This window comes from Oculina patagonica, chromosome 3 (genome assembly GCF_052425735.1).
Source record: "Oculina patagonica isolate OP01 chromosome 3, crgOcupat, whole genome shotgun sequence".
Taxonomy (NCBI): Eukaryota; Metazoa; Cnidaria; class Anthozoa; order Scleractinia; family Oculinidae; genus Oculina; species Oculina patagonica.
In genome coordinates this window covers 21,749,667-21,771,704 of record NC_135760.1, presented here as the reverse complement: position 1 = coordinate 21,771,704, position 22,038 = coordinate 21,749,667, and the positions used below count along the sequence as shown (strand labels likewise).

Sequence of the window (22,038 nt, the reverse complement as noted above, 5' to 3'; positions counted from 1 at the left end):
GAGATTTCACTGATATTTCTGCTGACAGATATATGTAATGTCGTGCGTTAAGCGTCAATGTTCCTGAGCTGGGGTCAAAAAGACTCCTGGGCTGCGATGATCGATGATCATTTTTGTCTGTATACATATTAAAGCACAGCATTGTATTATTGTTGAACATAACATCAAATGTCTCAGTTTTCTCTGTAACGACCTTGATTTTGTTTTGCTTGCAGTAACCTCCTATTAGAGCAAACCAAGCAGATTTTTAAGTTATTTGGTTTAATCGTTGCTGCATTCCTTGGAAAATTTGATACGTTCAGTGCCTCGCGTTATTAAAATAGGAAACGACAAAAATTCCCTTAACATTCCTCCATGGCTCGTCTAACTTGTGCGATGCCCGATTTTCGGAAATAATGAGCGCCAAAACAAATACCTACTTGAAAACTAACGGATTACCGCGTATTTTGTCGAGTTAAGTGTGATAATGTCGTTGTGGAAAACGGATTTCATCTACGAGGCCTCATTTACACCTGGTTTACAACAAGTTGACTGACAGAAAGCGGCTGATGAGGACAGCAGATGTACCCCCTGCGCTATCTAGGATGGGGTTACGACCCCGGGCAATAAAATAGTACCTTTTAATACAGCAAATGCATTAACAACCTTTCGTTCATCAATCCACTCCAAAATCCGAACCCGATGTGTCCAAGAAGAGTGTTAGCCCACTGATCCGCAATTGCAGCGCTCATCTCAGATAAGCTAACAAATTATGCGCGTGCATGCCTGCAGAGGCTCGAATCCACGTGAATCGATCGTTTTAGAGCCTGAAAAAAATTCCATACGCCACAACTGACAATGTCGGTGCCCGTCAATTAACTAATTAATGGTTAAGGGATATGTTCCAGCTCTTGGCACGGATTTTTACCAGCACGTATGCGGATTGGGTCATCTAACATAAGGACATCACTACAGACCACATCACCAGACAACGCAAATCAGCAATCGAATCTAGCGAGCCAAACTCGACCTTTTATCGGATATTAACTCCGTGTTATGGACAGTTCTGGTTTTCTGTCCCCTAAGGCGAACGCTTTCTCCATTGCACACCTGATCGACCGAGCACAACTCGCAGACCTCGCGTTTTTGCACCAGAATCCAAACTATCACTGGAACTCGCAAGTGCTGCTCAGAGAAATGGAAGGTAAATTACGCCGCGCACGCAGAGATGTGACTCTAACCCATATCGCGCGCGCCATCAATCATTGCAGCCGGATAGCGTTCCCTGCGGTTTTCCTGAGAGTTCATTACCGTCTGTGCTTGTAATTTGTTTTTCAGAGCGCCTCATGAACGTAGGAACGGGGAAGAGAACGCCCATGAGAGGACTAGATAAACAGCTAATGCCGGAGGATTCGGACGAGGAGAGCGATACAGGGAACTCCCCTGCTTCAAGTCCGCCTCCAGTTCAATCTTCCTGCTCTCAAGCCGCAGTTTCAAGGCCATTATGCAGTGGGTTAATAAACGCACGAGTCGACTTGGAAATGAAGAGTTTGTGGGAGGAATTTCACTCACTAGGCACAGAGATGATAGTGACAAAAGCAGGAAGGTACTTTTTAAATCACGCACTCATTTAGCTTAGTAGGGGTAGCCTTCTATTCTTACTCCACTTTACTGTTTATTGCCCCTATCAAGGTCTAATCCAAGGTGAAGTTAATGTAGGCTCATTTAGTTATCTCAAGATTTCTATTTTGTTTAATAATAGATACAGTGATTTTTCATATCAGATTTCCAATACTGGTTCCGTGATTTCGAGGGAGAAATCGCCTCCTTTTGCTGACCCTTTGCTTGCAACCACAACCGATACAAAATCTCTGGTTTCGAAAATTTGTCTGCAAACCTGGGGAGGTATAAACAGGAAATCGAAAACTCGAGTACAAAGCACATGTGCTTAAAATATCTTTCGGCGTGAAGGGAAAAAAAACGATAATTGCTTCAAAGTACAGATCTATGTTTCTCGATTCTTGTAAATCTTTCATCAGAAATGGAGTTCTAGCGATGGGACACGGATGTCCATTGTCGCTTTTATTTAGAGGTTTTCAGACAAACGACAGCGTAGCAGCCGTGAAAGATTGATTATGATGAAAAGGAACCAGGGTGTAATTACAAGATCTAAACACCAAACGGAATGGGCAATAAGTTGCTCGTTGACGGATGGCTCGAAGAAATTACACGACAACAATACAGCAATAAAAACACTGTTGTGGAAAGCATAGGTGAAAATGGGAGATGAATTAGAGCGGAAACTGAAGTCGCTAGAGCTCTATATTCTTTATTTCAGCTCGCGAAGCGAAGTGACCGAAGATTCTGATCAAAATTGCAAAGGGCACAATTTTCGCGCGCGGCGTTGTTTTTTCCCTTGAGTTTTAGCTTTTTGCTTGGTAACTCATGGATTCTAAAATACTGGAAGATTTTATTGCTTTAAGCCGCACGCTTTTAAGCTCTTATTTAAAGAAGTGGCACTTTTAAAAATACAGTACTTCTGACCTTAAGTAACTAAATACAGCTCTGCAGAAGATTTTAGAGACCGCGTACCAAACGATTGTAGGCTAAAAAGGTAAGGGATGAAAACAAGCACGAACGTACCCTTTCGTTCAATTTAATGGAGGGTTTTAGCCACAAGTTAACAACCATAAGGTAAACAACGTTGATTGAAACTTAAAACAGCCTAGTAATTGATTTGAGAAATAATCCTTCCGTTGCATTCTTGTGCTTCCTTGGGGCAAAGTTTCAGTATCATCTGAAGTGAATGACGTCAATTTAATTAACTTTAGAAGAGCTACCCTGTCCTTGAAAGACGAAGCCCAAGATTTTAGACCATTTGTTGCGTTATTAGATTTCGTTGCAACAAACCATTTTAGGTGCTTGGAAATCAGTAAAATCGTTTTCCTCTAGATTAATCCGGTAATTTTTCCTTACAAATCATTTGTATTAGTTAAAAATTACAACCTTTTTAAGCAATTATGTATGACCTTTTCTTCGCATATCGTGTATTTCTTTTACAGTTCTTCCCTGCCATGAAATAGTCGTTTTTGCAGTGCTGTGCAATTTTTGTGCAAGCAGATTTATATAATAGTCGCGTATATATTTTTTTCTCTTCCACGTAGCTTTTACTAATTTACTTTCGAGGAATTTGATTGAAAATATTAATCAAATAACCCACAGCACTTGACATTTCACATTGCCTAACGTCTTTCGTGGCCTCCTAGCTGAGTCGGAACTAATTGAAATCAGGAATGCAATGTAGTTTTACCGTTTGAGTCTGCTGAGGACAAAATCCTATTATTATATACGATAGGACAAAGGCGATATAAACAGTGAGATATACATAGTCTAATTAAAAATTAGTTTACGGGGGGGGGGGGGGGGGGGGGGGGGCGCCCCCCCCCCCCTTTCCCCCCCTTTTTTTTTTTTTTCTCCTTCTCTTTTTTTCCTTTTTCTTTTTTTCTTTCCAAAAAAACAAATTTCCCCACCCCGAAAAAAAAAAAAAAATAAAAATTTTTTTAAAATTTTTACTCTGATTCTTAAAACCTTTGCTATTCCCTACATTACCTACCTACCTTACTACTAAATTGTCACTGAGTTCTCAGCAGAGACTTAATGTCCAAGACCGGCAATGCTTATATAACCAGACTTCCTCCGGGAATGTAAAACACTCATTTCTCCCTACAATATCAGTGCATTTTCAAGCAGACAGGTGACGAGAAAACAGAAAATCATCGCTACGTCTTGGGTGTATTGTGTTGGTTCTATATCACTTCCACACCAATTCCTCCTCTTTCGAGGTATTTCATGTTGTACTTCATTTAAGGCATGTGCCAAAAGGGAAAGGAAAGTCTCTTCGAACGTGAATTAAGCCATCATGCGCCGTAAAGACATTTGCATTGGTTGTAATTATAGACTTCTCTGTCGATAACTTCCTAAAACGTTTGCAGTTTACTTGTTTGTTTGTATTTCAGTTTGTCTGCTTATTAAGCTATATTTTCTCCATCTTTTTGTTTATGTGTCTTATTTTCGGCTGTTAATCTATAGACAAGCTTAATGCAGCGACATCCTAAAGTTAATTGTTTGGAGAGAGAAAATGCCATTATCCGGTTTTATTTGGTTTATTAAAAATAATCTCTTTGGTTATATTCTTGGAAGTAAAGAAAGTGCTTGGCTTTAAAAGTTCTGTCTATCCTACTTGCCTCCCGCGAAGATTGAACTAGCTGTAAAGGATCCCGACCTTCCCGTAGCCAGCGAGTGTTCCCCAGGTTTGCAGTGTCTTTCAAAGGTTGAGAAAAGACTATCCCAACCTCAAAACCAACCTCGTTCCCAGGGTCTGAGCACAGCATGAAAATATAACTTTACCGTGGTGTAAAGCTTAAATAAAGCTGGAATAAAGTGGAATTTATTCAGCTATACACTGACTTTACATTTTTTAAGCTGACCTTTATCCCAGCTTTACTCTCAAGATAAAGGCAGATAAAGAGACTCCTTTCCACCAACTTTAAATCACATTTACACACGGTAGTGTAAAGCTTGGTTTAACCACCTTTAACAACATTTAATTGATGGTGTAAAGTTGGATAACCGACTTTACACCAGATTTAACCACCTTTAATTTAATGTAAATCCCAATTTTCGTGCTGTGGAGGTTGCCTCAAAACCTGTTATACTCGCACGTAAACATTACTCCAGTTCACTCCCAAAAGTGGTCGAGTTTAGAAAAAAAATTCATTTTGCAAAATGTTGAAAACACACAACACTTCATAAAGGTACTGCTCGGGATAGCTTTTATTTGAATAGCTACATGCTAGTTGTTCATTTGAAAACGCAAAAGCTGGACACACCTTGTACTGTGTAATAAACAGCGGTTCCACACGAGAGTGCTGCAACGTAGCTTTCCGAGTTAAATGGTCGCACACCAGGTAGAGTTTTATCTATAGATTTGAAAATTAGAATTACTTTGTGCAGCACAATAAACAGAACTAGCTACAATAAAATTCTGCTCAGTGGCTTTCATAATGCTCATACAAATTTCATCCACAAACATCAGTTAAAAGGTTAGTCGAGGACCGCACCTTGTACAGCATAATAAACAGCACCATATCCATATGAAAGTACTGCTCAATAGATTGTTTTCAATGGTCACACATACTAGTAGAATTACATGTCAAAGTTAGTAAAAGTCAGTACAGCATTATAAAAACAGCATCACTCCTGAAAAGCTTTTATTTAAATAGTTACAACACTAGAGGTCCATCCACAGAGTCGTCACGTCAGAACCGCCTAGCACTGACACTTAGTAAACAGTGCAACATAAAAGAACTGCGCAATGGCTTCCATTTGAATAGCCATCTAAGGTTTGACTTTTAGGAAATGTGCAATTTATCAATAGGAATTCACCGATGAGTACATCATCGTTCGTTTCTTTGTTTACTTATTTGATTGTTTATGTAGTTAAAAAGACACGCCTTGTAATGCGGAGATGAAAACACTGACAAATGCCTTCAAACTTATTCTCTTTAGGCGCATGTTTCCTACATTCCAAGTGCGCCTTCAAGGATTGGACCCCTCGTCCAAGTACATCCTAATGATGGACTTTGTACCCGTAGATGACAAACGCTATCGCTACGCGTTTCACAGCTCCAAGTGGTTGGTAGCAGGCAAAGCAGACTCCAGTGTACCTGGGAGAGTGCACATTCACCCCGACTCACCCTGCACTGGACAGCAATGGATGAAACAAATCGTGTCTTTTGACAAACTTAAACTGACCAACAACCTTATGGATGACAACGGGCATGTAAGTCGCGAAAGTGGTTCTTTCCTTTTCTAAAACCTGTATGAACTATCATTTGTAAGAGACGAAAAAGCTTAAACAAATTTTCCTTGAGTTTATCCGTGGCAGTAAATGCCTCTTCTTTCGATCGATTTGTCTACGAATTCATGAAGTGAAGCCGCATTAGCAATTTAGAAAAAAGGCGCGAATTTCGTGGCATACGTCACCATATCACAAGTTTCTGATTGGTTAAGTTGCATGATCACGTGTTATCTAAAACGTTCGACGTTTCGTCACGAAAAAAATGTAGGTGGACAAAATATGAAAATAGTTTCACGTACACATTCATGTTGTTTACTTCTCTGTGAATTCCTTAGAAAAAATAACGTACTTATCAGCAAGTTATCTTGACAAACTAATAGGGAATGGTTGGAAACTAGATTCTGATATTAAAAATTCCTATCTTTTTTGCGCTAATCTGAACCATATTCGCGAGAAATTATTTTGCTTACTATATTTTGCGACATATTTTTCCGAAGCTACTAGGTGGGCCGAAGTATTTTTCCCGTCATTTAAAATTGTTTACGTCTAAAATTTCAGGAAATTCATTATTTTTGTTTCTGAATTAGGCGCGGAAATTCTTATTAATCATCTGAAATCCTAACACTTAATTTAATTTATAATCCTTCTCCAACTGCCTGCCACGGCTTTGGCTTTGTGGTTTTCCTCGAAATTAAGTCGAAATAGGCCCTTTATACGTACATTTATAATTAAGCGATCTATTCGTTAACTTTTGTTCTAAAACTTCGAGTGCCTCTGGTTCGGGCTTTGGAGGCCACTTTCTGTGTATTTGACACTAAATAAATTACCTTAACGTTTACCTTACCTTTAAGACATGACATAGTGAATTCAAGAGCAAACAAGCAAACCTCTTTAAACAAGCTATATATATCAGGGGTTTTGAAAATAACCGTGGTAGTAAAAAGCCAACCACCCTTTTATTAAAGTTTATTAAAACTCACGTCCATTATCGATTAAAAATTGCAGTGTGTAAAATGAGTTGTTTTTGAACAAAACCTCCAATAACAATTCGGGTGTTTCTGTTAGCAGCATCCGCTATTTTTGCACTATTAAGGAGTTCTTCACTTGACCCGGAGGGAAATTCTCGTTAAGCTTTTGTTATTATTGGCAACAACTAAGCAATATTTTTAATTTGGTTGTTGACTTCAACTTGGGAGACATAATCTCTGATTATTGCACTTAGTTTACGTTTAAAAGAGACGGCACCGGAAAAATTATCGAGGAAGACAAGTTAATTGAACGACTGTCTGCACGGATCATAGAGTGTGGTTTAAGGTTTGGCAATAACCTAAAATTGGATCTTTCGACACTCAAATTATTGTAGAATTTTGTTCAAATAAAACTCATTTATCACTATATAATGAGATGATCGATAAACGTGGGATTTAATGTCCCAAAAAAAAAAAAAAAAAACAAAAACTTAACTAATACAGATTGTACTTTATTAAATATCAGCTAGAAAGGAAATATTTTTCCTTCGGAATCCGAGTTAACACGTGTCACTTATATTCTATGTTGCTTAGCAACTTCGCCAAAAATCGCAAGCTCAGAAAATTCTCCAAGGTGAACTTCTCATGGAAAACGTTACACGAGCCTGGATGCACTTTCAAACTTTGTATTACGAGGGTCCTGGCAAACTCATCGCCAATTCTTTACAACCGGGCTGAATCTATGTCCGAATCCACTTTATTAACTCATTCGATCATCAGGAGTTGTTTGATTTCTGTGTTGAACTGAGGTCTGAAAACAAACCATTTTATGATTTGCCTGCGCAACTTTTCCCGCGTTTGGCACCGGTTGCATCTTTTCCCGCGCTTGACACTGGTGCATCTTTTCCCGCGCTTGACACCCCATCTTTTTCCCGCGCTTGACATCAATTGCATCTTTTCTAGCGCATGACACCGGTGCATCTTTTCCCGAACTTGGCACCGGTTACATCTTTTTCCCGCGCTTGACGTAAATTGCATATTTTCCCGCGCTTGATACCGGTTTGGCTCGAGTACTGATTGGTCCATGACACAGTTCCACTGTTCTGATTGGCTCTCGTTTTGTCTTGCAGATTATCCTCAATTCCATGCACAAGTACCAGCCTCGATTCCACGTAATTCTCGACGAATCCGAGAAAGGAAGCACCAGAGCGAATCTCCATGAAATGAACAAGGATCACTTGCGCACGTTCATTTTTGCTGAAACGCAGTTCATGGCTGTCACAGCTTATCAGAATCATATGGTATGTGTCAGCGTACAAAATCTACCTCCTGACATTCGTACATTTCTCTATTGTACTGCTGGAAGAGTTTTATTCTATTTAAAGAAAGTTTCCTCTATAAGTTGATCAATTGCTTTATAGTAACAATCTGCATGCTTGATTCCGTATTTATAATTTTAAGACAAATATGATGTTAAGTCGTGCATGTATAGCACCCTCGTGTTATCTCAGTCGTGTATTTTTTTTTTTGGTCGATGTCGTCACCAGGCAACGCTAGGCTTACATCATCAGATGATGAAATTGAATCTGGAATGGACCCTTGGATGAACTAAATTATACCAAGAATCCTTCGTTCATGAAAATCTTCTTCAACTTTTGATTGAACTAAGTTAAGTAAAAAAAAGTCTTCAGTCAAATTTTAAAGAAACTATGTCATGTCATGAATTTTTTAAAAGGTGCTCAAAACTACCTTCAAATCAAAGGAAACCTCAAAATAACAGTTTACAAAACAAGACAAACATCAAATACGCCTAAAAATAAATCTTAAAATGAACAAGTAATTGATCAACAATAGTGAAAATTCCAAAGGATTAGGGCATTATTCAAAAGGACAGAGAAAAACCACGAACTAGTCAATAAGGTCTCGTCACAACACAACTTTAGAGGGCTGGGCTCGATTTTTAACGCTGTCACTGAAACCAACGACCCCCTGACCGAAAAAGAAAAAGATTTTGGTTCCATCAGCAAGATAAGATAAATACAAGTCAAGTCTTCTTAACCGACCAAAGACACTCTACATTTATCAAGCTGAAAGTCAACAGATTAGAGATTATCAGTAATTCAAACAACATGGGCGTGATTTGACATTCTCAACGGTTTTGAGATAACTCAAAACTTGCAGCCCTCAGTTCAATTTTCTTGCAAACGTCGGTTTCTGTCCATACATGTGATGCATGAATACTGGAACATTAGAACTAGGGAATATAGACATACGCCGTATTAAATAATGACTGTCGTTGATTTTCAACACTTAGCAAGAATCATTTGAAACCAATTACATGCGAACGATAAAAATTGGGTCAATATGAGTCACTGTGTTTAGGTTTTAGCAATGTTCTTATTCGATGACAACTTCGATAGGCTATTTTCAGTAGATATTAAAATCATGTTTAACTTGGCTTTTAGGTATAAGGGTGTAAAACAAAATCAATTTATTACATAAAATGTTTTCTTCTGATTCAGTTCGGCCTCGCTTGGGAGAATGGTAAAGGAGAACATGTAAACGAGGCTAGGTTTGATATGCTGTCTCAGACCTTACAATATTTTAAAATTTCTTCACGATAATATTATATAGCATTAATGTCTTAAAAATGAAATACATAACTTTCTCAAGATCACATGTTTTGTAATTCCTTTTTATGTATTAATTAATCTCTTTTAAAAAAATACGGCCAAAATCATTTTGGTAAAAAATAGTTTTGACAGCCATTTTTGGATACGTTCCATGGAAGTTCACTGCTTGCATGAGCTTGCTTAAAATACAAAAACGTCTATACTTCACGGCACCTTGTTTGTCTGTTTTGTAATTCGATTTATCTGACCGCAACCAACAATATTTCTATTGAAAGTAATCGGATTCCAGAGAGATTTTCGTTGTCTTAGATGACACGCACGAAAATTAGTAAGACGTTTTGCTATTTATTACCTGTTTTATTGCCTTGACCCCGAACTGAAACGCCTCGAGGCAATAACTCGCTGTGAGAAAACCGGAAACTGGTGTCAATTGATTGTCAGTCTAGCTGTAATCCCTGAATAGAACCGACTGTGACAAGTTTACGAAGCAATTACATTCCTTTCAGATCGTATTAAAACCACTTGCTGAACCGTTTTAGGCACAATCCGTGTAAATCTTAAAATTGACGTTTTTTGTCCAAGTGGTTCTTTTTCAAGACGAATTACTGCACAATCAGGGCCTTTTCACAAAATATTTTTTTTGATATAAGAGATTTATATATTAGTATTTTTTATAATTAGCTTTGACAGGTGCGGGTCATTTTTGGCCTATTTTAAGTCTGTATCTGCTCAAGAATTTTATCCTTGTGAAAAGAATAAAACGTGTTAGTTTTGCTACTGGGATCAGTTATAAATAGCAACCTATTTGAATTTCATAATTCTACCACTTTCTAGTATACGCGAAAGTTTATTTCTATATTGTAAAGCTGTTCTAAAGAAACATTTAATGCTGTTTTTGTAAGACATACGTGAGAGTTTTAAATACCTGGCATCTTTTTATGACCTCACCCTCTAAAGAGAAAGACTTCTTGCCCCCTTTTAATTAGATTATCTTGTATGATCACAACATGCTACGGGAAATAATGCCTCTTAATTTACACGAGTTCGAGTAGCTACTTAAATTGAAGTGTTAGTTTTCTTAAGATAGTGACCAATAAACATAGGCACTTGGCTTTTTATGGCATATATATATGACCAGATAATCCTACTTCAACTAAAACCATGATAATACCGGAAGAGCCCACTGAGAAATCGACAGAAGAATGTCAACGTTGTTTTGCTAGCCATAATATGTACTTACAAATGGAGTATTTTAATTAATGGCTCGCAAAAGAACACTCTGTTTTCATTCCGCAAACTCTTGCCGAGTCAGACATAAACCATACCCAAGTGAAACGTCGCAAGGAATATGGGGTTGTTGGTCTAGTTGCTCCGATAAGAAATTAAATGAAACGGTTCTATCCACAGTAAATGTAACGTTTTCCCTTTTTTTCACCTATATGGCTCGAAGTCACGGTAGCGGGTATATGTTGGTAAACTGATTTTCTTTCCATTGATTTTTCGACCTTATGTGATCAGTTTTTTCTTAGCAATAAAGAAAATGCTAACTTGGAGTTGATGATGGTTTTTTGTAGCGTGAGCTCTTAATCTCAGCAAACTGGCAAATTTAACTTAGTTGAATTGTTTGTTTCAGATAACCCAACTCAAGATCGCCAGCAATCCGTTTGCCAAAGGATTCCGAGATTGCGACCCCGATGACTGGTGGGTATTTTTATTCGTCTCGTTCTAAGAACGAGGCTGGCAAAGAAAATTACTCGAATAAGAAAATCATTTCGTAAAAAATAACCATTTTTTCCCGATTTTACAATGTAGCGTGATGGAAGTCATGAAGCAACTTGACCAAGGAGAAATAGCTGCGACAGCTCGTGCCAGGTTACATGGAGACATGGTAGCTCCAAGAAACGAGGTTCAAGTGCCACGGCCCCAGGCTCCCCGGCCAGTGCCTCCAGCCATGAATCCAGCATTTTCGTATCCAGGTGGGAAATATTTATCAGAACATGTCTATAAATATTTGGCTTCGTTTTACATTTGCCAAAGTATGTTGCGTTTCAAGTAGAGAAACTGGACAACAGAAAGTTTACATTTTCTTATAATGACCCGGGTACAATTTTATTATTGTGAGGAGAATCAAGACAAAAACAGAACTCAGTCGTGTTCTATTGGAAATCTGCGAACCTGATTGGTTCTCCTATTGTTTTCTATTTAACGATTAGACTACGAGCCCGAGTTTTTAACCCTTTTACGCTTTTTCTTCTAGTTATCGTTCGCCGGCGAACGATGACTTGACATACGCGCTATGAAAAAATAATGAAGTTTTATAAGTTGATCTGGTCTTCTTAAGTATGAGAAGATATTGCTCTTTCAAAAGAACTATGATATGGAAGAGACCATTTAAAATTAACTGATTGTGTTCAAACCAACTTTGTGATCTTGCATATTAGTGAAAAATGAAAAATAAAGGGTGAAAATCTGCCAACTTCAAAGTTGTCATTCTTGCAAACAAATTTATCTATTTAACTGAAATTTTGTCAGTCAGTCTGTTACAGACTGTTATTACATATTTTAGCCCGCAAAATCTCCTAGCACTTATTCTCTTGATTGTTTAACTACAAATAATTAACTTTCATAGGTTAAATATTACCAAAAATGTACATTTATGACGTCATAACTCCATAGGGGTTCACCTGTCAATCAAACTCTCATCAACAGCGGAAAGCACATTCTGTGCTTTTAAAAACCGTATATAGTTTACATACTTTCAACTGTTTGTTATGCTCCTAATACCAGTGACAACAAACCTTCTTAGAAAAGCCCACAACAAAAAAACGGTTAAAGGGTTAATGAGCTCGCTGATAGAACACAATCGTGCGGGATTTTTCTTGGTTTTTGGCTAAAAAGTTCATAAAATGGTAGGCTTGGACTGCATATAATCTTTTAAAGTTACGCCTCGTTAACTATTCGCTCATAGAAAACTCGGGCTCGTAGTCTAATTGTTAAGTGGAATGTGTTTCCATTTCTTCATAATTATAAACTGAGGATGAGAGTTAATAATTTCATAATTCGCTTTATGCTAGTACTAGGTTGAACCCAGGCGTGGTTTCAGCCCCTATAAGGGGCGCGCGGAAGAAAGAGTTCAGGGACTGGACTAGCTTTATGCAAGATTTTTTATCAGGCTAAAGAAAGAGAGCTTTTGCAGTTACTTAGTTATTGAGGAAACAAGTGCAATAGCAAATCGTAAGCAAAACATCTTACAGTTACTCAACAAATTTACGGTCCTTTTCCAGATGAAACACAGCAATAAGAAAGCGCCTCTGAATACACCATCCTGCTTTAGCAACTTCTTTGACTTCTTTGACTGACTAGTCAAACCTCTGAACGACATTTCATCTAGAACAGGGCTTTGTTCCCTGGCAATAACACTGTTGGATACTACAGGGACTAACCCTCAATTACATTTATTTTAGGTCCGTACGAAAACAGAGGAACTCCACTAACACACATTCCCAGAAGCCTCCCTAATTCTTCGCCGCCAGGAGGATATCTTCCCATGATGCCCCAAATGATGGGTCACATGGGATCTAGCCCGATGTCGCCGACATCGCCGACGAGCCCTGGATATGGTCAGCGTACATATCAATCATTACGCATGCACAGGGCAATGCCATATCCCACAAGGCAAAGCAGGTCTTCTTCGAGCGATGAAAGCTGCCAATAGCAAATCACTTGTAATTTTATAAATTGTCCTAAATTGGATTAAATCTGGAAATTACGACGAGAATTTTCATTATTAAAACCGGAAGGTTCTCTGAGGGCTTTTTGTACATATACAAATGTAATAAAGACTCGATTTGTTTAAAACCTGAATAATTCTTTAGTTTTTAATCATTCGTTTCTTTTCATGTGCTAAAACAATCATTATTGAGAAGTCAAATAGTAAGATTTGGCCTCTTTTGGCCACTGCACTCACTCCATTTATTAAAGCTCCTCAGTTCTAAACTCGGCCTTTTTGATTCTTTTTCAAATAAATGTCCATATATATATTGATAGTGCACTCCCCCCCCCCCCCCCCGGCCACTGAAGTGAAAGCGCGCGCGCGCAAAAAAAAAAAAAAAAAAGCAAACATTAACATCCGGTTGCCGTCCGTCGCTCAAAAACGTCTATGCGTAAGCTCCCTGTTAACAAGCTATCGAAGTTTTCAAAACTTAAAAAAGGCATGAAGACGGTTTGACGCCGATACCTTCTATTTTTATTTTTACAGTTGTCCCAAGTCCACTAGAAATAAAATGCTTTTTGCACTCCTGCGAAGCCCTTGCACCTGAGACATCCCCAGTCGTCTCTTTTGTCTTATAAAGGAAGCGCACGCCTCTTGTTTTTTCTTCCCTTTGCCCCTCGCGCGCCCACGCGTCCCCAGAAAGACAAGAAAGACGACTAGGGACGAGTTAGCGTGGATAACGAGTGGATGACCTTAGACAGCGGATAACACTTTTGTGACTGTTGAACTTGAGGCTTTTAGTTTTCTATTGGGAAAATATCGTTTTGGGTTGGATCGTGGAGTAAATGTATCAAAATGTTGCGGCAAAAAGCGTTTCCCTGGGAAATGCCCTAATGAAAATCTCCAACCAATGGAGTTTAATGATAGTCAAATAAGTTCAACAACTAAAGAAACGTAAAACAGAATTTTCCAAAACGAAAATATAGAATATACAAAATACGCAAACCAATAACCTAAAACAGTTAGAATATGGCCGTCGTTTCACTTTGATTACCCAAGGCCCAACAGACTCTTTGGCAACTTGGTCTAATTTTCCTGGGCTTTTTAAAATGAAATCAGCAGAGTTCTCGTCTGCTACCGTCACGAGCCAGTCTCACAATGCTTTCCGGTTACTCAATCATTCAGAATTTGTCATGACTCTTTAATTGACAGTTCCCAGGGTCCTCTGCGCGAGAAGCCCCTGCTTGCTTCCGATTGGCTTATCACCTTCAGGCGAGTTTGGACTGGGTCAAGCTGGGGATAATGCGCTTGACAAGTCAGTCGCTTAGCTGGAACTCTGATTGTGAAAACTACTTTAAATAGCGCGGATAAACAACACAAGAAAACACTTAGAGGAATTGAAACTAAAAGGAAAACACAGGGTAAGTTTATCCCATGCTACTTTTACTTTAATTTTACTAACAGAGCGAACTGTTCTATAGAAACGAACGATTTTTAGACTGTTCCATATACATTCGATCGTGTATCAAATCCAGAGCAACGAACAGAAGTGTAACGCAACACCGCTCTTCGTCACGGGTGTCACGTTTTGCACTCTGGTTTTAGCAGGATCATTTTATTGACATTTTACTTCGGCTTCCCGTGAAAACGAAAGAAGAACGAATAATTTAGGGCCAATTGCGAGTTATTGTAGAAGTATTTAATTCAATTCAATATTTTGATGAAGCTTACACTACCATCGAAGTTGTAATACATTCATTTGCAATGGAGAGAGAGAGAGAGCCTGGAAAGAGTTAGGCTTCAGTTGTTTAGTTATTAGTCTTCCTTGTTTCGCCGAGCGGTCACCGTTCCCTTGAAAAGCCTGTGGCAAAACTGTACAAGAACTAGAAAGACACTATACACAGTTTGGTAATAATAATAATAATAATCAACTTTATTTATAGAGGGTGAACACATAACAGTAAAAAACTGACAAACCAGTGGCCCTCTAATATAAAATACAATCAAGAACTAAAAATAATGCTAAAAATCTAACAATCTAAAATTACAAAATTTAGTTAAAAATACGCTATAATATAAAAACTAGGTAAAAATTACTCTAAAATGACGAAATTGATATAAAAGAATTAACTAAAAAGTAAAATGATCTAAATGTTTGTATGTATCTTTAAAAAATTCAAACGTAGCCTTCTTAAAACTTACTAAACTAGGCTTGTTCCTTATGATGCTGGGTATAGTGTTCCAGAGGCGTGTAGTCGATACTGTGAAAGACCTTCCGCCTTCTGACTCCCGTTTGAATCGGGGGCAGACAAGGTTTAGTAGTCCATGTCTGCTCGATCTTTCACTGATGTCGGCGTTTCTTATCAGCATCTGTGGCAAATAATATGGACAGTCCCCAGACAGTCGTTTGTATACCATATTTACATACTAACGTCAATCATTGTTATGTAAAACAATGAACCCGTTATAAGGTCGGCAACATAAGATCTAGTGAATAGACCAATCCCAAAAAAATATATAAAAAAATATTTAAAAAATATGCAAAATTGCCTGAAATATTTTTGACGGCTAATATTAGTCTCATCGCCTGTATAGCGAAAACCTAACAAATTAGATATGACTTGAGTAACGTCAAAGATCGGCAATGAGCCATACACTGCCTGCAATTTTTGCTTTTTTGCCTCGCAGTAACATTAAACTGTACCGTCGAACCCTGCATTACGGGCGCGGCTCGTTATCAAGGGCAATTTACGTTCCCTTCCTTCTCAATTTAACGAGATCTGATTCAGTAACCGTGGTGAGGTAGTTATCCTCTATAATTCTATGACGTTTCCAAATTGGTATCGGCAAAACTGTTTGTACACACTCGTGCCAGCCACGTCGGGGTGTTACCGCTTGACGCTATTATCTTTAGAACAAAAGCAGTAGATTCTGCACTGGTTTTCAGTTCAATACTCTGATCATAAGCTATGGTCCACCTAGAATTCGGACGTGCGACCATCTGCTCTGCAGACTAGCGACTAAACAGGTGAGGTTGCAGGCAGAGTAAGACTCTTTCACATGTAGTATAGTAAGCTGAATACGCCCATGAAAGATGTTGCATCGTACGGAGCAAACTTTCTTTTGGTTCTATTTACACCTATGTTTCTGTCTCGTTTAGCCGTTCATTTCTCTTTTCTTTCAATCTCGTCATTAGTTTCTTGGTGTTTTCGTCTCGTTCTTCTTCCTCCATTCTGTCCCAGTCCTCGGGTTTAAGTTCCCGTCCAAACAGTTCTCTCTCCGCATCTTTGTACTCTTGAGAGTTCGTCTCCAAAGCATCTCTTGTCTTTGCGTCAAGGCTTGTCCGCTGTTCCTCTGAACCGTGGGCCACTGCAACAAATATTTATGATATGGGCTTCATAACTGACGAACTGACGCACGATCCCATGCAGACTGCCGCGACCCGCGGGAACGCCTCTTTCCCGCGGGTCGGTAGCAGTTTCACTGACAGCGCTTGCGGAACAAACAGCGCCAGGAATGATAACAGTGACATGAAAACGATAATGCAAAAAAACACCAATTTCTTTAAACACAATTTTTCTGTCTCAAACCTTAACTTTGTTCTCCAGTAAAGCACTTTTTGCGTTAAAGCTGAGGCTCTTCGGTTATTCAAAGAATTTAACAGAATACAGCTCTTACCCATATCCAGGCTGTGAAGTGTCGCTCCCAGCAACGACCGTACTAGATCCTCCGCTTGTTGGCGCGAACTTCTCGGCGGATGAGGACTAGGGTCAACTGGAGTCGATCCTTTTTCAGAGGGTGCACCAGAGGAATGCACACTTGGACTGGGCGCTGGCGTACCGCGTAGTCTAGCGAGTTCGGCCTGCAATCGAGCTATTTCGTCATCCTTCTGTTTCTCAGCCGACACCCGCTCTCTTCTTTCGCGTTCCAGCTCTCTCTCAAGCGCTTCAATCTCTTCCTTTTCTCGTTGTTTCTCTGTTTGAAACTGTCGTCTCATTTCGAGTTCGCGCAGTCGTAGTTCCTCCTCCTCTTCTCGCTTCCTCCTCGCTTCTTCTCGGCGTTGTTCCATAAGATGTCTTCGGCGTTCCTCCTCTCTTTCCTCGCGAGTCTGCCTTCGATCTTCGACTCGCTGCCGACTAGGAGGTTGTCCTCGGAACCACCAAGACCATGGCTGGGCAGGCCTGCCGACCGCTATACACGGACAGAACATAATGAGAGAACTCAAATAAAAGTAAATTGATTCTGTGATCTTCTTAAGGAGCTGTGCATTTAGTTTACGGCGTTTTTAGCGCATCTTTCGTGACGGCAACAAAACCAAACTTTTCAGAAGTTTGTTTTTCGAGTCGTCGAGCCCGCAACTAATCAAATGACTAAAAAAAAACTAATTACGCTAACGAGTGGATAAATTTTGGGGTTGTACGCAAATTTTCGTTTACTTTCTCAGGAAACAGAAATTTCTGTTTCCTTCTTCTCAAACTGAAGAAAATTTAGTTCAAAGTTAAAACTTTGAACTAATTTTTAACTTTGAACAAAGTTTTAACTTTGAAATAAAGAGGAGGAGGAACTAATTAAATGTATTTAAATTTCTTAATATATTTCATACATTTTCAATAATCTACGTTCGGAGAGTAGAATCCCAATTTTTCGAACCAATTTTCGTTTCCCTTGGATTAAGTACTTCTCAGTTATTTTACTCCCCTGAAAAAGAGAAATCGACGATTTCTCTTACTTCCGATTTCTCGAACAATTTTCGTTTCCGCTGGAAATTGGAGAAATTGGGATTCTACTGTACTTAGTCTTTAATCAAGACGTCTTCACTGCAATAATCAGCTCCTCCATTTTTATGACCTGCCTGTTTGAATTTGTTATAAAAAGTAAAGAGAATTTAAAACTTGATCCCATACTTGCTACTGGATCCACGAGTGGTAATTCAGATCCATGAACCTCTTCCGTCACTTGCCTCTGCCAATCATCCATAAAATGGCGGTCAATCTACAAAGAGATACACAAGAGAGCTGGATAAGCGTTTTTAGCTGCAATTCTATCATAGTTGTCGTTTTAATTTCTTAAAGTTCTTTTTGTGTCATTGGGAAGTACTCGGTAGAACAAGCGCCCTATTCGGTAAGTTCCCGTGAAAACAGCCGAAAAGTTTCCGATGTTGCCAACCAATCAGAAAATTGCACGAGCGCTCGCGAGAACTCCGAAGACATCACGTTAGCTTGTTAATTAGCAGCTGCGGTTCTCTTCATTCTCGGAGACCGAATTTCGACGTAAAAAAGTAATTTGTTATTCTGGCTGGAAAGTGAAAAAACCGATTGGTATTACAGCAACAACAACAGAAACCTTTATTAAACGTGTCTGGGGTATTTAGCATCAGCGAGGTGCACCGGACGTTAGTTCTTAACAAACTTTTATTAAGTTTTGGGAACTCATTTTTGCGACAAATTTTTAATAGCTTCTGTATAAAACATGAACGGCTAAAATCGCTAAAAAGAGCTGTTAACCAATCAGAACTAAATAAAAACATGCGATCTTTGTCAAGCGCGGGAAAACGCGCGTACACCAAGTCACATGGTTTTGGCTTTGCACCTGATTGGCTAAGAAGATACCATCTTTCCTCTGATTAGTTTAAGCTTGCTGCACCAGTTTGCTGAGGCAATCATTGAGATTGAAATGCGAAACCAAAGAAAACCCAGAAAGTCTTCGGAATCCGCTCTGATTCAAACGTGAAACGTGATCTCGGATGTTAAAATAAGGATTGCAAAAGAAACGGTGAATAAAAAATAGTGTCAATAAAAGCCAAACAGGCTTACTTACGAAAGAAGAAAAAAACTGCACCTACCACTGATTGAAAATCTCTTATGGTCAGTTTTTTGCTTCCAGTAAGCAGAACGTCCTCAATTTCCTTGGCCTGTGTGCAGTCAGACGAAAAAATTAAACATCACACAAAAACGTCTCATCCACATTTTAATACAACAGCCGACAGGTGACAAATATTTAATTGGTGAAATTATTTCAATTGATGCATCACCAAATTTCATATCTAACTTTTTAACAATGCTCGTAAAGAATCTTAGGAAATTGATATAGATGTGATCATTCTCTGGTTGCAACAATACTTAATTTAAAAACTTAGTCTTACATTTCTGCATGTCAGTATTTCGTCTCTCAACAACATCAACATGGCGGCAGAGAATGTAGCAATACAGTGGAAGGATGGAAGCTTCATACACAGAATGTACTGGTCCCAAATGTAACACACCACATCAAGGGATAGGAAGCCTGCAAATATTAAAATGGTTAACAAATGAAAAGAAGCTAAAAGATTTATTTAATGTTCAATTTCTTTAAGTTGCTTTTCTAGGGAATGAATCAGCATTACTTTTCTTACTATGTCCTGATTTCGTTGGATCACATTTCAGTGTCCACTTTCATGTAAGAGGTGGCAACTCAAATGTTAAAAATGAAGTGTTTGGATTTGTATACAGTCATGTGATTGAGATTTTCTTAGTAGAGGTGGCTTCTAAAGGGCAGTTTTACCTAAGGGAGTTGTCCACTTAAAGGAGGAGTCCATGCTACTTAAGAGAGGTGTCTGCTTTTAAGGAAGGTGTTCATTTAGGAGGGTGTCTAATGAAAGACCCTACTAAAGGGAGGTATTTGCTTAAGGGGGAAGTGTCTAAAAAAACTCAGCAATTTATGAGTGAGGATCTAAGGTCTTACCAACAAACATGCATCTTACATAAGACCTCATGAAGGCTGCTAGACTTTCAGCCAACTGAACTGGTCGATCTGTTCGTAGAGAAAATTTAAAGATATGGGTTAATTACTTGATTAACACCAGTAACAAATCAATCTTGTTTGTGAACCTATAAACTGCTCAGTCCCCATTCAGGATAGTAAAGACATGGATTTTGCTTTAAACTGTGAGATTTAATGGTGTAATATAATTCTTACTAACAGGCATTACAGAGGTGAATTAGTAAATTAAATTATAGAAGTGAATATTACAGTGTCTGAAAAATTATGTTTGAAAGAGCTTTGAGGAGGAGAGAAAACTACAACTTATGATCAAGCAACAAACATGGGCATATAATGCACACCTAGTTTACCTTGTGAAAGTATTCTCTGTATGGTTGATGCAAGTTGCCTATCTTTTAAATCCAGAATATCAGCCATTTTGCTCCCATACTGTCTTTGAGCTGACTGAAATTCCTGAAAGTAACAAATGTACAACTTAAAGGATTTCTCAAAAAATTTATAAAGAATTATCTAGAGTTTCAAAACTTAGTATATCACTTGATGGAGTCCTGATGGCCTGATTTGCAAATCAGTTGAGGTCATCTTCCTGACTCCAACCAAGAAAAAAGGGGGCTAGTACGGGCACCCAACACCTAAACCAAAGTTGAAAGACCAGCACAAGGAAAAAGGGGGAAGGGGGAGGGGGAGAGAGGGAAAATAAAGGAAAATAAAGGAGTAGGGATCTGGAAGTTCATTCTACAGAAACAAGAGTAACCACTGGCACTTAAATAAGCCATTTAACTGTTCCAGTTCTTCAGGTAGGACAATAAATATGTTAAGGCCTCAACTTTGGAGGGTTTTCCATCTTGAGTCCAGTATTTTCTTCTTAAACATAATGATCTGTTATGATATGCAGTGCAGTTGGAAATTTGATTCTGATGACGTGTCTGTCACAGCCCAGTTCTGGGCAGTGTTTTTTCTTTCTTTTTTTTGTTATTTTAGCCAATCAGTGACAGCACCTGTCCCTAATCTGTGTAGTGTTACATCATCATTGAAGAATTTCACTGTCTTGTTGCTTAGCTTTCTGGGAGCATAATGCATGGCATCAAAGGAGCTTTTTTTTATAGACCAGGAATTTACCTTGGATCTAGAATCCTTCATCAGAGGAGGCCTGGACTCCATAAATGTAAAGTAAACTTCAACAAAGTCAGCAATTTCTTCAGTAATTACTTCCTTCACATCACTGTCTGTGACTAAAGCTTTCAGTAAAGGTAAGGCTAACAAGTAGTCTGTGTCAACTATTGTTGATGTGCTCTTCATAAGCACATGTCGGTATGATAACGAAGTTTTCATGATTCCAAGCAGAGCTTGGCGAGAAGAAAGTTCTTGGAAACTTGATTCTGAAGACAAAAACGCTTCACACTTCTGCCCTATGGCTGCATCATGTGGTGAAATCGTGTCTCGTTTGTTCCTTGAAACCTTTTCTAAATACTCTTTACGAACGATCGGATTCGCCAGAAACATTTTCCAAACTGCTTTTCGCAAATCAACTGGAAGAGGACGGTTTAGACAAGCAAACAGCTTGGATCTTAAATCAGGCCATCTTTGCAACAAGTTGATTGCCGCTTTTGAGGCTCCTTGGAGAAGCAACTCTGTCTTTGTGTGTGCATTCGTTGGATCTATGAGAGTCTGCGTTACTTCTTCGTTCAGATTTCGATCGAGAACTCCTGATACTATCGCCACAAGCTTTTGGTACGACGAGCCGTCACGAACGAGCTTCGCTGCACGATCAAGAAACATGATTTTCTCTGAATCTGTGAGATCGGAGAAGTAAGAAACGTGACTTTCTGTAAGCTGTTGTTGTACTGCATCGAAAAGCTCCGAAGTTAAGTCATTCCACTCGCTGGATTTTATGATATCGTCTTTTGAAAGCAGTAACCAAGAAGGTAACCTTGTTGTTGTGGACGCCATGTTGAATGAGCGGTCGTCAAGGCACTGAGCCAGATGTTTGGTTTGTCAGCGGATTCGAAGAGAATTTGGCGCCATTTTGAATTTTGCGGTCTTCTGGAACAAATCTTTTGACAATTTTAGCCATTTGCGATTAAAAATGTTTATAATGGTGCACGGTAAAGAAACAAATGGATAACT

At 38.8% G+C, this 22,038-nt stretch overlaps 2 protein-coding genes across 2 annotated transcripts; one reads left to right on the top strand and one right to left on the bottom strand.

The window, feature by feature from the left end:
* Positions 1-621: 621 nt before the first annotated feature.
* On the top strand, positions 622-13,244 carry LOC144647055 (T-box transcription factor TBX5-like). Its single transcript, XM_078506797.1, has 7 exons — positions 622-1,183; positions 1,318-1,585; positions 5,548-5,821; positions 7,938-8,108; positions 11,074-11,141; positions 11,253-11,416; positions 12,905-13,244. The coding sequence occupies exons 1-7, from the start codon at positions 1,036-1,038 to the stop codon at positions 13,153-13,155; spliced, it is 1,344 nt and encodes a 447-aa protein (XP_078362923.1). The 5' UTR covers positions 622-1,035; the 3' UTR covers positions 13,156-13,244.
* Positions 13,245-15,060: 1,816 nt separating this feature from the next.
* On the bottom strand, positions 15,061-21,925 carry LOC144645307 (uncharacterized). Its single transcript, XM_078504836.1, has 8 exons — positions 21,031-21,925; positions 20,262-20,364; positions 19,873-19,941; positions 19,295-19,434; positions 18,995-19,063; positions 18,057-18,144; positions 16,831-17,343; positions 15,061-16,521 (listed from the first exon to the last, which is right to left on the bottom strand). The coding sequence occupies exons 1-8, from the start codon at positions 21,859-21,861 to the stop codon at positions 16,292-16,294; spliced, it is 2,043 nt and encodes a 680-aa protein (XP_078360962.1). The 5' UTR covers positions 21,862-21,925; the 3' UTR covers positions 15,061-16,291.
* Positions 21,926-22,038: the final 113 nt, after the last annotated feature.

Coding starts and splice junctions, on each gene's coding strand:
- LOC144647055 (XM_078506797.1), top strand. CDS start 1,036: ATGGACAGTTCTGGTTTTCTGTCCCCTAAGGCGAACGCTTTCTCCATT. Junction 1,184..1,317: donor GCTGCTCAGAGAAATGGAAG/GTAAATTACGCC, acceptor TTTGTTTTTCAG/AGCGCCTCATGAACGTAGGA. Junction 5,822..7,937: donor TTATGGATGACAACGGGCAT/GTAAGTCGCGAA, acceptor TTTGTCTTGCAG/ATTATCCTCAATTCCATGCA.
- LOC144645307 (XM_078504836.1), bottom strand. CDS start 21,861: ATGGCGTCCACAACAACAAGGTTACCTTCTTGGTTACTGCTTTCAAAA. Junction 20,365..21,030: donor TGAAGGATTCTAGATCCAAG/GTAAATTCCTGG, acceptor TGTTACTTTCAG/GAATTTCAGTCAGCTCAAAG. Junction 19,942..20,261: donor ACAGAGAATACTTTCACAAG/GTAAACTAGGTG, acceptor CTCTACGAACAG/ATCGACCAGTTCAGTTGGCT.